Consider the following 16,199-nt stretch of genomic DNA (forward strand, 5'->3'; position numbering starts at 1 on the left):
TATTTTATGCATTCGTGAATGAAACAACACAGGGGAACGTGGTCAGATTTTCCTTGGATTTCCTTGCCTACCAGTGATTAAGTGGTAGGAAGTGCACTGTTCTCTTTAGGGTATTTTGCATTGTTTTATGAGACCCTGGTGGGAAGAGGGTGTAATTGCCAAACAAAAAATCACATTGAGAATCAAGACTTGTTTTGTCGAGTTTAAAGGAACATGTGTAAGTATTTAGCATTTTGTCAACAGAGCTGTTGCTGTCCATGTATTAAAAATACAGGACAGGAAAAGCAGGGACGTCTCTGATATGAACCACAATACCCTAACGAAACTTGGCATTGATACCACTTCCCTGCATTTTGCTCGTAATTTATATTTCTTTAGAACTGGATGAAATAGTTCTAGTCAAAATAAAGAATTGCTGATAATATAGAATGAGTCATTTCATACCATTTCACACTCAGGTAAGAAGTGGGACAGAGCTATTTATAGATCAAGATAAGACTTTCAGCCATAGCCTGCTGGAGCTGAAGCCCTTTACTGTTTTCTTATAGGACACTATCATACATAAAATGCACCCTGCTATAAGTATTGTGAGTGAACATCACTTGCAGCCAAAAGCTTGATTTCCTTTATTCATTGAAATCCTCAGAAGAAAGGGAATTAACTTGCGTTTTGCAACCATTCAGCCAGTTGGGTTGAAGACTTCATTCTAGAAATGTCTTTATTTATGTCTTACTTTTAAAATACCTTTAAATGCTATTTTATACTTGGCATTTTTTTTCAGGCATGCTGAAAAGTACTCCTTTTTGCATCTGTTTAAAATGAAAATAACTAAAACTTTCTCTCCATCATGAGATCTTTATTTGAATTCATAAGCACATTATTTCAAACCCCAAATCACACGTGGCCATAGCACCCACATTATTGCTGAGAGACCTGAGAGAACAATTAGATATCTGAGCTCAGGATGCTAGTCTGACAGCAGAAGCTGGATGGTTAGAGCAAATGCAACCCCCTTCTGAAATGTCTTGCCCCGCTAAAGACAAGGAACAGTTTCTTCCCAGCTACTTCCTTGTGGTTTCCTATCTCTCTCTGTTGACTGTTTGGGTTTCTTTCCACAGTAGCCTGTTCAGACCTCCTATCCCAACCTCAAATACGATCATCTAAGAGTTCAAATTCTGATGCTTATAGAAAGCTAGATTTCTGCTCTAGTTTTACCAGTAGAACTCCAAAGTACTCTCCATATTTCATTTTTCATTTATTTAAACCATCATGAAATAGGGCAATAGATGAAAGGAAATTCCTAATTGGGGATCCCTTTCTAATAAGATCCTTAAGGCTCTCCATTTCCTTGTGGAACCCAGATATGAGACAGACCTTGTCCCCTGCATACTTCCAGGTCCAGCCCTACCTGAAGGTGCCAAAGTTTTGGGCCAACTATGGTAGGACCTGAGACACCCTTCCTCAAGATCGGAAATCAGTCTCCTCTGCCTATACTGGGAAGCAGTTGGCTCACTTTAAATTCATTTTCTCAAATGGGAATAATCATAATTTGTTAAATAGCATTTCTGCATAGGCTAGTAGTAGTTCCTAAGCTGCTCTATTTCGATTTCCCCTCATGATGATATACTCAACTTCACTTGGAACTTCTAAATGGTATGATGATTCATCTACTAAATAGGAGATAATCATAACAATGGCAGCCCAGACACATGAAATGGAGGAGATCTCCATGATTCTGGCACAGGCAGGGTTGCTGTGTGCAGCAAAAAGTATCCATTCATGATTACTGTGTTCTGAGTAGACATTGCAGGCAAACAGCAAGTCTGGATTATTTAACTAAGAGCGAAATGCCATCTGCCCTACAGCATCTGCAGCAAAGATGACACTCCATTTGCTTTCTTCTGTGACAGTAGGAAAATCAGAATGGCACAGTGCTCTTCAAAGTACATTTACTCTAAACATAGAGCTTTAAAAAATTAGAGACCTAAGTTGGCATATAATTATGTCATATGTGAATTCATGCATTAAATTCTGCCCCTCAGATAATCAGATTTCAGGAAAGCAACAAAGATTCAGTTGATGATAAATATAATTTAGAGCTTAAATACTGGCAGAAGTAAGATGAGAGGGCTTCCTTTTGAATGGATGAGTGTAAAAAGAAAGAGACAGTGTTCAGGTTGTCACATGCTAAAAGGAGCCCTGTATAGACGTGAGTACTTGGTGAAGATTGAACAAAAAGTTACACGAATAAGACAAAACAAAGAGATGCAACTTGAACAAGCGACCATGTAGGTTGTCCATCAAGAAAAACTTAATCTTAGTCATAGGATTTGACTTTGATATAAATTTCCAAAGGAAGCCATGAACTATCCATGACTTGAGGCACTAAATCTTGACTAGACAAAATACTTCAATTAATTCCACAGTCTGTGGTGCTGTGTAGGCTGATAATCAAACAGAAGATCCTCCCAGCTTGAATTTTTCCCCCATTTTACTTCTAAGTCAGAATATTTTTTGATTACTTACCCTTGTTTTTTATTGTGTCATGTATTGTTAACATACCCTGACTATGCCTGGTAAATGAGAGTAAGTTTTAATCCATTTTGGTGCAAAAATAAATATATCTGTTTCACTAACTTAGTTTAGAGCTAGAATTACTCCAGAGAACAATAGCTAGAAGTAAGTTATTCAGTTATATTTTGTCTTCTAAGTTCTCACTTAAGATGCTTTTTATTTACAGATCGTAATGAATGTCAAGAAATCCCCAATATATGCAGTCATGGGCAGTGCATTGACACAGTTGGAAGCTTTTATTGCCTTTGCCACACTGGCTTTAAAACAAATGATGACCAAACCATGTGCTTGGGTAAGTATGCAATTATTATTCTTTTTTTAATATGCTATTGAAAACTTCATTTGAATCTAAATATAGATAAAATTTAATACTAAGTCTTTTAGTAGTATTTTTGCCATATACAAAATAAAAACACGGACAGATATGCAGCAGTGATACCCTATTTAATCTTTGGCAATCTGAACATGATAAACCTCTTTTATTCATTTGGCTGTCAGTTTAGAAAAAATTGACTAAGGGGTAAATTGAAAAAGATATTAATACAAAAATATTTTATTAATGTTAATAGACTATTATTCATATGTAATATTGATGTGGATTTCCTTTTGAGTTTTTGAGTATGAGATGACCATTTTTTTGAGAAGGGTTTATGGTGTGTACCAGATTCTCAAAGGCAAATTTATAAATCCTACAAAGGCAAAGAAAAGTTAATCATTTTTCTAGGGGAAAAAGAGCTCAGGATTTTAAATCTCTTCCCTGATTTCTCTAATGTCAGGATGCAGATTTAGAATAAACTTCAGTGTGTAATGAATCATTTTCTCCTTTTCCTTCCTTTCTTTTTCTACTTTAAAGCAATACCATTGAGTCTTTTGGGGACATTAAGAACATAAATCAGATTCACAGCTGAAAGAACAATTAATATAGTAATGTTTAAGTCCTTGACTTTGGCTATGACTGGGTTCATCCATTTGGGAACATTCTCATAAAGTTGTATCTTCTCCAGAGTAGTGACAAGAGCACTGACAGCCCTGTTCATCACTGGGCAGCTAACCTGTGCAAAAGCTATGATGACCCTGCCCAACTTTCTTTCTACATCTCTCATCTGAATTTTCTGGAGCCCCCTAACATAGAACGTCCCCAACCAAAGAACTTCATAAGTTTGGCTAAAAATGAATCAAGGTAGAAATTCTTGATTACTAGCAATGACTCATCTGGGTGTAGTCTTCAACCACAGACACACATTAGAGTCCCTTTGGGTTAGCAATAGCTTCCTGATTCAGGAATCACAGATCATTTATCTTCATGTCCAAAATGTGAAAAAAAGGGAATCCTAGCTCTAATCATTACATTTTGCTATTCTCCGTTGTTACCTTCCACTCTGTCTCTCTCCTTTCATCCTCGTCCCTCTTCATGGTGCCTCATTCTTTCAAACCAGCCGTAACAACTTTCTTTCATTAAATTTTTTCTTACTTCCTCCTTAATATAATGTGCACCTACTCTTTATAAGAAATATGCTAGCTGCTGTGATGAGATACAAAGACATACAAGATGCCAGAGTAGCTTTACAAAATCATCAGAGAAAAGTACAGACCAATCAAAAGGCAAATAAGAATGCAAGCATGTATGGAAAGAACAAATTAGGTGCCATCTCATTGGGGTAGCTTAGAAAAGTGAGAGAAGTCATCATTGGTGGAAGTTGTTCTATGTTTTTACGGGTGTAGGGAAAAAGGAAACGTCTGAAATGGCAGGTGAGCTAGAAAGCTGAGTTATTTTGTTGCTGATTATGGGGTAATGCCAGGTGAGTCACTGCTTTTTGGTAAATTGGAGTGAGAATCTTGAAGGTTGAGGTTTGCCAAAGGTGGCAACACCTCAAGACCCAGATGTACACAGAATTTTTTCCATTTTCAAGTGAAAATATTTGAGAAAAGTGGCAAGGGTGGAGAATTCTAGAAGTAAATAGAATAAAATAATTCTTGTTCGGGTCTCATGTCCTTAGCTTGCCTCCTTTCACTGGCCAGCCAAGGAAACAATTTATTCCCAAGGTTTAGAGCTTTGCCGCTGCCTGGTTTCTTGCAGGGATGACTGCTGCTGGAACTGATACCAACATCAAGAAGTTCTCAGCCTATGGATGAGGCTTGGTGAACCCTAAAATGCTCTTTAGCCACTGTAACTGTGTAACCACTTTTTCTACTGGTAATTATGTTTCTTTATGGCCTTTTTTCCTACTAGACATAAATGAATGTGAAAGAGATGCCTGTGGGAATGGAACTTGCCGGAACACAATTGGTTCCTTCAACTGCCGCTGCAATCATGGTTTCATCCTTTCTCATAACAATGACTGTATAGGTGCGTGTGCAAAATTGTGCATCAGCAAAGGAAGTCCGTTTTATCTGTGTTTGTTGTAATTAGCATCATCTCTAGTGTTCCAGCTGTCTTTTAAAAATATATGCTATCTTATGCATAACAATTGGTTATGGGACTTGTCAAATACAATGTGCTGATTCAACATCAAATATATTACAGAAGTCTCCCCTTATTCGTGAGGGATACGTTCTGAGACCCCCAGCAGATGCCTGAAACCACAGATAGTACTGAACCCTCTATATACCATGTTTTTTCCTGCGTATACATACCTAGACTAAAGTTTAATTTATAAATTAGGCAATGGTAAGAGATTAACATCAATAACTAATAAGAAAATAGAACAATTATAACAATATACTGTAATAAAACTTATATGACTATACCTTCTTGTGCATTCTCTCTCTCTCTCTCTGTCTTTCTCTCTCTTTGTCAAAATATTTTATTGTCCTATACTCACCTATTTTTGGATAGCAGCTGACCTTGGATAACTGAACCCCCAGAAAGCAAAACCAAAGATAAGGGGGAACCACTGTAACTATATCCATTACTTTTATTAAAATGCTCATTAGCATCTATAATTTTTATGTCTACTTTGCTGTAAATTAAATAAATTTCAAAATAAATGGAATTAGATTAAGCTTAAAATTTTTTAAATATACAAAAGTGAGTCTTTGTATAGAAATTATATGGTTCAGGACTGTGAACCTTCTGGTCTAGATGTTTCACGTAGCCTCTCTTAAATCATTGAATCTACAGAATCTCCCTTCTAAAACATACTAGGCAAGAGCAATAAGCCAAATTCTTTAAATTTTATTGTGCTATAGGCTAATTTAAATATTTCTAATTGCAAGAATACAAAATAATGCCCTCAGCTGAATTGTGTATTAGGATTTTATTTTTTAAATCAAAAAATTTTTAAATCTAAAATTTAGAAATAAAATCTAAATGAAAATCAAAGAAAAACCGATAGGAAATTTGAATGTAAATTGTCAGTCTCTAATAAAATAATGTAATCTTGTTGTTAAATGTGCATGGGTGCTTAAAGCCAGTTCTGTTGTTGCGAACTAGATCTCCATTGGAATTTCTTGTTTGGCTAAGCCAGCAAAGGCCACTAAAATGCAGAAGAAGTATTTTTTCCTTTAAATGTTTTGATTATTGCTGGGATTATGACATCTTTGGAATATATTAAAGGATTGTTGGGGATTTTTCTGCAGATGTTGATGAATGTGCAAGTGGAAATGGGAATCTGTGCAGAAATGGCCAATGCATTAATACAGTGGGGTCTTTCCAGTGCCAGTGCAATGAAGGCTATGAGGTGGCTCCAGATGGGAGGACCTGTGTGGGTAAGTACAGGACTTAGAAAGACCTGGAAAGAATGCTTCCAGAGACCACTCAAGGAATCATGCAGTCTCTGTTCTAATGCTTCTTTCTGGAAACCTGAAGGAAAAGTCAGAGTAGAACTATATTAATCCTCCCTATAAAGGCTTGTTTTTATTTAAGTATATATACATATATGTATATGTGCATATATATAAAATCACTTTTTCCCTTATTTTAAAAATTAAGCTATTGTACTCACAGAGAATACTCAAACTGTTAAACAGTGAAATTGTTAAATTGCTCTGTAAGCAATTATGATTTCCCTTCTTAAATTTTTTCCTTTAAAATACTTTTGTGGTAAGCTCTCATATCTTTTGGGTATCCTTAAAATCTTTATATACTCACTGACTTTTCACATGCTACAGTTTTCTGGAAACATTTAATTTGATGCAGGTAAAATAAAATATGGTTGTTATACTATGCATTTTTAAAAGCTGATAAAGCTTATTTTTATTATCACATATTTTTGTTCATGGTGGAATTTTATGAACTTTAATTTGCTTTATGTGTTTCTTTGATTTATTCTAGTTTTTTTGAATTTTAATTGTTTGATGGAAGTCATGCCAGTGGGAACCTCTTCCTTATTTTTACCTTTTCTTTGCAGATATCAATGAATGTCTTCTAGAACCTAGAAAATGTGCACCAGGTACCTGTCAAAACTTGGATGGTTCCTACAGATGCATTTGCCCACCTGGATACAGTCTTCAAAATGACAAGTGTGAAGGTAGGAAGGCTATCAGTTGTAGCAAATGAGGAGTGTCGGGTATCCACTGGACTTGGCAAAATGAGAATTTTTGTAATGACATTTTCATTTTGGAATACTTTATCAGAAACAAATGCAAGGGCGTAGGTATGACATGGTCTCATCCTTCTGGAAAGACAAGAAGCACTAATTCTCATGCTAATCTCTGATGAAGTTATTTTGTTCTGTGCATATAACTGATCATATGATCCTGACTCTTTTCCACTGTGCTTTCATACTGTTGGTAGGAATGCTGTGTCCCACTCCCAGTATTTCTGAATTATATTTTTTAAGTGGTGATTCTTTGCAGCTAAAAATAGGTCCTGATTCCAGTTAAAATCTTTAAATGACCACATTCAGGGTTGGATGAATGTGGTTATATCGTTTGTCTGTTTTGTTTTTTTGGGTTTTTTTTGTTTGTTTGTTTGTTTTTGAGACGGAGTCTTGCTCTGTCACCCAGGCTGGAGTGCAGTGGCACAATCTCGGCTCACTGCAAGCTCCGCCTCCCGGGTTCACGCCATTCTCCTGCCTCAGCCTCTCCGAGTAGCTGGGACTACAGGTGCCCGCCACCACGCCCGGCTAATTTTTTTTATTTTTAGTAGAGACAGGGTTTCACCGTGGTCTTGATCTCCTGACCTTGTGATCCGCCCGCCTTGGCCTCCCAAAGTGCTGGGATTACAAGCGTAAGCCACTGCGCCTGGCCTTATTTTGTTTTTACCTATAGAGCAGTGGAAATGTGTTATTTGAAATAAATTCTCAGCAAATTTTACAGTATTACATTCCTTTTTTTTTTTTTTCTTTTTAATGGAGACAGGGTCTTACTCTGTCACCAGGTTGGAGTATGGTGGCACGAGTATAGCTCACTGTAAGCTTGAACTCCTGGGCTCAAGTGATCATCCTGTCTCAGCCTCTGGAGTACCTGGGACTACAGGCATGTGCCACCATGCCTGGCTTATTTTTTAGTTCTTTGTAGAGATGGGGCCTCCCTATGTTGCCAGGCTGGTCTCAAACTCCTGGCCTGAAATGATCGTCCTTCCTCAGCCTCCCAAGGGCCTTCCTTTAACCTCAACAAATATGTCATATCATTAAGTGAAGGACATTAATTGCTAGAATTTCATAAATAAGTAGGGTTGAAAGGATTTTCAAGAAGTCACCTAGTTCACGCCCCTGACTTTAAACAGGTCTGCATCTAATCCACAATGAGAATTTTCTCTACTTTTAATATCGCCAATTAGAAATTTTATTATCTATCCAATTTAAGTAACAATCAAGTGGTGATATTTAAAATGGAAACACCTTATTGAAATTGTCTAGATGCAAATTATTTAAGCATGTTATTTTACTTTTATTACAAATTGGCTTTATTTATTATCAATACCTAAGTTCACTAAAATGAACAGGATGAATGTATATATATAGAAAGAAAACTGACTACACAGTCAATGAATGTGCCCATTCTACAATATTTGGCCCTATCCTAATAAGTTGGCATGTACAGGCTAATTTCTACCATAATAAAAATAGTCATAGTAATAATAATTAAAAACCACCCGAAACATTTGAGCATTTTCACAAAAGTTAACTTTTATATTAAGAAAAGGTTGGATATAGGGCTGGAAGGAGTGTCAGAATGGAGTAATTCAATCGGCAATAGTAGATCTCAGATTCATTAATAAACCACAGGGAACATAACACAGGTATAAATGCAACCCAATAACCTGGCATGGTGGAGAAGCTGATTTTGCGTTGCACAGAAAGAGAATCACTTGGCATTGCACATTTCTGAATATTTATTGCGTGGTATTTACAGTATTAAGTCAAGATAATAAAGTTAATTTCTCAACTTTTCCTTAGTTGGGCCTCTTGAGAATAAAGTTGTATAATGCAAGTACATTTTGGTGTGAGTAGAAACCTCTGCACAAATGTAAAAATAAAGAGCCCAGGATACAAGGATATTTTGCGTTTTGTTGAAGAAAAAAAAAGTATTCTCATAAAAGTAGCATGGCTCAGAATTAAGACTTACCACTTTGTTCACTAAAAATTCCTCCTGAAAGTCAGGAGGAAAGATAAGTGAGTTTGTTGGAATAGAGTGGGCGTATATTTCCACAGGTAATCATGTGTTTTATTGACCAACCTAAGTAGAAAAGGGCACTATTAACAATAAAGTCAGGCCAACTGGCATAAGCTGGGGCTCCCCCAGGCAAACTAGGACATATGGTTACTCAAGCCATTCAAACTTCTTATTGGCTACTCTTAACTACTCCTGTACAGGAGCTAAGATGTATAATAGACTAAAGAAAACATGCCACAATTCTAAGTGTACCGTTTCCTATTATCTATATGATGAAAGAAAAAGCCTGTGCAAGAAAGGTATTTTTGTGTCTTTAGAAAGATTAACCCACAAATCAGTTAGGAGCCTCATCTTCTATGATATCGTTAGTTTGCACTTCATAGGATTATACTGACTGTCATGAGTCTTAGTGTTCTTGTAAAATTCACAGTTTTAGGGCTATAGCATGGGGTATTGGGAAAAGTTCTGTGGATGGTTGGAGGGGAGTAAATTTGGATCAAAGGCCTAGATCTCACATTGAGTGACTCACTAGCAACGTGCATGAAGTCTCAGCATTTCTGCTTCCTGAACAATGGTGCAGTGTGACTCTAGAATTTCATGCTTCTTTCCTGGCCTAGGGTACTATGAAATTACTCTGACTTTTCTAGTTAGCCAAGCAACTCAGTCTGGGTAAGAGACGTTTGTCACTGCACCCCTTAGAAGGCAGTTGCACGTTCCATTTTTATATCAATAACTGTCAAAACTAATTTTTTTAAAGTCATGACAACCTAGAAGTCCAGTCCACAGTGTTATGGTACAGAAAAATACCTTTATTATTGTAAGAGTTTGGAAACTCAGTTGCCTTTTGTATGTCCACATTGTGTATTTGGTACCTGATGGTGTCTGCATCGTGTTTTGACTTTGTTTGACCCATGTGATTCTTTTAGATATTGATGAGTGTGTCGAAGAGCCAGAAATTTGTGCCCTGGGCACATGCAGTAACACTGAAGGCAGCTTCAAATGTCTGTGTCCAGAAGGGTTTTCCTTGTCCTCCAGTGGAAGAAGGTGCCAAGGTAAGTGTCTTTGAAGGCTTTGGGCTTTCATTGCTCCATGTTTATTTGTGGTGGTCTTATTTTTCAAACATGGCAAAGCTCTGTTTTTTTGTGAACAGGAAGATGGAGAGTTTTCATTCACCCAGAGGTCTAATGATAACCATATGTCAGAAGGTTCATTTTCACTTTTAAGGTTAAAAACTCATCCATCAAGTTATAGTTGCTTATACAATTGTACTGACACATAAACCTCTCTCCCACTAAGAACACAAATGCCGATAGCCCCATCAGTGGGGAAGCACCTCAAGCCACCGAAACAGCAAAGCCTGGGGAAAGTTGAGCTACATATCCCCTACCTCTGAAGAGATAAGCTGAAAAATGTGGGTCCAAAGTTAGACTTGAGACTGAAAAACTGCACATTAACCCATCTGCCCCCGCAATATGGTAACCATCCCTTATATCACAAATTCTCCAAGCAAACAAAGATAAATTTAAACTGACCAGGATTCTTGCTGAGCCATTGTTCATTTTTAGGAATAATACTTGTCAACTATTTCAGTAAAGATTTTCAAGGGTTTGCCAACGTTCAAATTTTAAACAAAAATCAAAAGGAGCCTGAACTTTGGCATAACACAGTATGTACTTAAGTCCCAGAAAACTGTTTAGACTTTTCTAAACAATGCAATTGTGTATGGCTATCTACATACACAAACTAGTTTCATGAATTCCGGGGAAGAGAGATGAAACAAACACATGTATTTCGTTTTTTTCCACTTAGCTTTTGTTGTTTGGTTGTTATTAGTGTTTGGGTGTTGAGTTGGGTTTTTTTTTGTTGTTTTGGTTGTTGGGTGTTTTTTTTTTGTTTTGTTTTTTGTTTTTGTTTTTTTTTTTGCATGGTTTTTTGGTTTTGCTTCCATATTACCAAATATGGAAGAGGCACTGGATATCATTTAAGATTCAAAAAATTGAGTTTGGGGTCCCAGCCCTGCCATATTTAGTCTAGAGCAAGTCATTTAATCTTTTGGAAGCTCAATTTCCTCATTTTAAACAACAATAATGTCTGCCCAACCAGCCTTACTGGATATGTGACAAAGCTTTGTTAGTTTCTGAGTCCTTTGTAGACTCTTGTTGTTATTCTAATGATCTGATTAACTTTTTACTTTTCAACTAGTTATCTGGGAAGTAAGAAGGAGAGTGTTGAGAATTCTCCGGTTGGTTTCAGCTTGTTGGTAGTTGTCAGTGGTCTGTGTGGATTTCAGGGTGGTGCTTAATTTGAACAGATATTCTGCATGGTACAGACCAGCCAGATAAATTCTAACTCCTACTCCCTTGTTTTTGTGTGCCTTTGGCTTGGCCTGAATTTGGAAAGAAAGCAGTGAGAAACCAGGTGTGAATCTGCCGATGTGGCAGGCCAGAGGAAACTCCTAGGCTATTAATTCAATTTGCACTGGCCCATCACAGAGCAAGCTAACGCTGCAGGAAGAATCAGCCCAGCTGTGAGCAGCCCTGCCACATGCTCAGCTCCAGGAGGCAGAGCCAGAACTGAGGAATGCAAGCAGGGAAAGTGACTTTTGTAGTTCTGATGAAATTTCGAGGTCATTAAGGGCTCTTTGCAGATGGACTGGTAAACAGGCATCCCAGAGAGTCCTAAAGTATGTGGGCGAGCACAGCTCTCTTCCCCAACGCAAGGCACCCTTGATTAATAAGCCAATTCGAGAGAATCACCACAAGCTAAAGTAAATCTCCTACAGAGCACAGATTTTGCTGGAGCCAGGAAGTTGAGAGCTGGGTTTTTCTTGTAAGATGACAAATTAGGAGTCAGACTTCTATTGCCCATGAAATAAGAAAATTCCACAGAACCGTGGATAATGTTTTTTAAAAGGCGAATACCATGGGACTCAGGTGGACAGAGCCTGGCACAAAAGACCACAGGTGTAAATGAGCCACTCCCACTTGCAAAGTTCAACGAAGGGAATTTGCCACTTAGACTGACTCAAAACTTCATGCATTTGATTCTCTGTCTAATGCCAAGATTTTTTTTTTTCGGGGTGGAGTGGAGTGGTGTGAGGGAGATAGAGCTGGGGTCTGGGACAAGGTCAGCTATTAAAGGAAAAGAGAATGAGAATTTTAACACACCAATATTACAACATACATATTTAAAGAAACACTACAAACTGGAAGACAAAGCAGAGAGTTAAGTTTTCATATATTTGTTGAGACATTTTTGTGAGTAGTCACTGAATTATATCTAAAGGTAGTTGGAGGCATAAATAATAAAAACAAGACTGATAAATACAAAACATTATATGTGACAAAGAACTTGAAGAATAAAAGAGATCAAAAGTGTTCTCCAAGAAACGAGAATTTGTTCAATCTTGAAGTTTCTCAGCAAAGCAAACATTTGGGTGGCAGAGATGCCACAGGACTGACTTTTATTGCTCTTGACCTTCAGAAGGATAATTCATTGAAAGGTGCTTGCCAGGTCCTTGCCACAACAGATGGGGAAGTGGAATAGAAATTAGAGAGATGATTTATCTGGATGAGTTGGTAGCCATGAAAGGTTGAGCAAGCTTATTGGGGAGGCTACCTGAATTTGATTTACATAACTTGGTAAATATAATAGATAGATAGATAGATAGGAACTTTAATTCATGAAAACCTTTCCTTTGTTATCTCTGGCAACTCTGTTATTCCTACATTGTCTTCTTTGTCACGAAATAAAAGCTGGTGAAACTGTTTTAACATAAGTGCTTAGGTGGTTATGATAGTATGGTTCCTGGGATTGAAAAACAGTGATGGAAGTGAATGAAAAAGGCAGAGGTGGTCAGATATAAAGAAAGAAGAATATGGGTGTGAAAGCATTTCTTTTAAACCTGCAGATTGTGGCCTCTGTGTAATGAGAGGAGTTTTGCAAGGCTTTAAGAAGTCAAGTTTGAGGGAAAACACAGTCCATACTCCTGGTTGAGCTCACTTTTTGGAGTCAGTGTGTTCTATAAGAAATGGAAAAGCCTGTTTCCAAAATTATGTCAAGCAGCGTTGGAGAATTTTATAGGAAGTAGATCCCAACTTCTTTGTTGGAGTCATCAAAGCAATAATCAATATTGAAATATATTCTTTCAAAGAAAGACTATTCTGTTCCCACCCACCCACAGCCCTGCCCTCCTCTTCCTTCCCTCTCTGTGTTGAGCTAAACAAGCTTGTTTTAAAAATTTAACATTGACACAGCTCTGCATATGTGTGTGTGTGTAAAATCTACAAAAAGCCCCACTTGCATTTTGTAGCCAGCATCTCCAGGAGTATCTGCTTCAGCGACCAACCCTTGTGTTGTATTTTTGCCCATCTACAAAGTTGCCACTTCTGTATTTGTTCTGTGCCTGCGATCTGAGATTTTATTTTAGTTCCAGAGTTTAGGGGACACAGAATAAACAACAAAGTGTGATATCACAGTAAATATTAGAACTAAGAGGATTCTCTTACTCTAATGTGCTCACTAAACATGATATTGCAAGCAGAGCTATCAGTGAAGGAATCTTGTGAATGATTCCTTTTGTGTACTTTCCAATCTTGAAGTCACTGACAGATGTCAATTTTGAAAACTGTCAGTTTTGGATTTTATTGGATTCACATCAGGTTACTTTGAAATAGTGACTAAAATGAGAAGTAATAAATTTAAGGTCACAGAGTTGTTCATCAGATCTCACTATACAAAAGATACCCATGACTTTAACAATCTCAGCTCAGTTACTATTAGAATCACATACGGAGTATTGCTGTGGTCCTGAGAGGAGAACATATATAACATAGTGGGTTGTTCTTTATTCGCTGTCATGCAGTAAGGACTCAGTAGGAAAGCAACTGAAGGGTGTCATAAATTTATGCTGCAGATTTGCGAATGAGCTACTGTTACGCGAAGTTTGAAGGAGGAAAGTGTTCATCACCCAAATCCAGAAATCACTCCAAGCAGGAATGCTGCTGTGCCTTGAAGGGAGAAGGCTGGGGAGACCCCTGCGAGCTCTGCCCCACGGAACCTGATGGTATGTCTGTCATCTGTTTTTCTCTCTGGGCCATGCAGGGTGCAGACTGGCCATGATGTAAGTAAGATTGTAGGCCTTAAAGACAGTAACACAATTTAATTTAATTGTAAGTCTAATTAGAATGTTCATTAAAAATTATTTTATCTCAGGAGCTGGGTAGTTATTTTCTTTCTAATTATGTCATGAATCACAGATGCCCAAGGAGCAGACACAACATCTTAGGGAGTCTCGTTAACTTCCTCTGGTTTCTGGGCTTGTTTTGTCCATCATTTATCAATATGCACAGCATGTAGCAATTTTCTACCTCAGAATGCTTGTAGAGAAGCTTGTGACGAATTGCTGTTGTTCTATCTATTAATGAGTGTCTCCACCACAGAGGCCTTCCGCCAGATCTGTCCTTATGGAAGTGGGATCATCGTGGGACCTGATGATTCAGCAGTTGGTCAGTTGCCTGTGCTGGATTCTCAGCATTTCTCAGTATTCTCAATCTTTTTAGTTATTCTTATTTCTCTCCATCTATCTTGGAAAATTAAGTGCTACTTTTTTGTCACTTCATTTAGATAGCAATTATATTATTGCATTATTAGATAATCTATTGATTAAACACTGAAATGATCATAATTTATCTTCATGTTTAAAAAATACCTTGTTATTCACTGTTTTTTTTTTCTCTTGCTTAAGATATGGACGAATGTAAAGAACCCGATGTCTGTAAACATGGACAGTGCATCAATACAGATGGTTCCTATCGCTGCGAGTGTCCCTTTGGTTATATTCTAGCAGGGAATGAATGTGTAGGTGAGTAATAAGTTTTCTTCCATTGGAATTTTACAAATTAAAAATTAAGCTATACAGTATTCACTGTATAGCCACGAATATAGGTACCAAGATGGCACTGAAATAAGTTTCATCCATCCACTCATACATCATTCATTTAGAATACTAGTGAGTCACCATCAGGTCCCAGGCACTGTGCTAGGCTCTGGAGCTGCAGCACTGAACCAAGAAGACAAGTTCCTTCCTTGTATGGACCTTACAGCCTAATGGTGAAGGCAGACACTGGACATATCAGAAGAGATACTAGAAAGGACAACATCGTAATGAAAGTCTTTGTGAAATTTTAAAAAAAATGTTAATGGTCATAATCTTATTCCATTATCAAATAAAAATTTTATCTGGATTCTTTTATATTTAGTAAGATGAAAGGCTGTGTACCAGTACACAATCTTTTTGTTGTAACCCTGTTTTTAAAATGTCAAATAATGGCTCCTCTGGCTGGCCTTTGACCCTTAATCAACACTAACTCTAACTTGAATCCAAGGATCATATTTAGTTATCTAAGAATTCCAAAGTGATTCAATATAACATAATTAATACTAGCATAAATGCTGAGAGTTTGTCTGTGTGAATTAGAAAGTACTTTTTCCATACAAGAAATCAGGTTATGAAGATTTCATCTCCAGCTGTGGCTGTGGGAGTTTAAGCAAGTTTTTTAGCTTTTCTAGGCCTTAGAATATAATATTATGCAAGTAAAATAACATTTCTAATTACCTTTGCAGCTCTAAAGATCAGTGGTATCGGGATTTTTATTAACTTGAAAGAGAAATAATATTCTTGGCAGTGCAATGTCATTGAATATTATAGTAGAACAAAAGCAAATATTTCAATGTTTTCTCCTCAGAATCTTCAGTTAGTGCTAATATGTGCATATGAAATGAGCCTCTTCACCTAGGAGCTCCCCACCATAGCCTCTTGCCTTCACTTTTGACTTAAGAACCTCAGCACAAGAAACAACTGTTGACAAGAGCCATTACTCTTCTGTGCCTTAGATAGCTAAAATATCAATGTTATTTCTCAAAATTATTTCTTTCCCAAGGGATGTGTCGAATAAGAACGGTGAGTATTCTAGGTTGTTGGATTAGAAGGCATATATATATATATATACACACACATATATATATACACACACACATATATATATACCCACACGCATGCACACACA

General features: G+C 37.2%; 1 protein-coding gene across 1 annotated transcript in view; it reads left to right on the forward strand.

The window, feature by feature from the left end:
* The window catches only part of FBN1 (fibrillin 1), a 238,356-nt gene that overhangs the window by 194,040 nt on the left and 28,117 nt on the right, over positions 1 to 16,199 (forward strand). The window contains exons 46-53 of the mRNA XM_030814124.1: positions 2,741 to 2,866; positions 4,805 to 4,921; positions 6,154 to 6,282; positions 6,924 to 7,043; positions 10,059 to 10,184; positions 14,048 to 14,197; positions 14,574 to 14,639; positions 14,879 to 14,995. Of these exons, the coding sequence (XP_030669984.1) occupies positions 2,741 to 2,866; positions 4,805 to 4,921; positions 6,154 to 6,282; positions 6,924 to 7,043; positions 10,059 to 10,184; positions 14,048 to 14,197; positions 14,574 to 14,639; positions 14,879 to 14,995 (951 nt within the window). The remainder of the gene's footprint in view (positions 1 to 2,740; positions 2,867 to 4,804; positions 4,922 to 6,153; positions 6,283 to 6,923; positions 7,044 to 10,058; positions 10,185 to 14,047; positions 14,198 to 14,573; positions 14,640 to 14,878; positions 14,996 to 16,199) is intronic.

Source organism: Nomascus leucogenys, chromosome 6, assembly GCF_006542625.1.
Source record: "Nomascus leucogenys isolate Asia chromosome 6, Asia_NLE_v1, whole genome shotgun sequence".
NCBI classification, from domain to species: Eukaryota; Metazoa; Chordata; class Mammalia; order Primates; family Hylobatidae; genus Nomascus; species Nomascus leucogenys.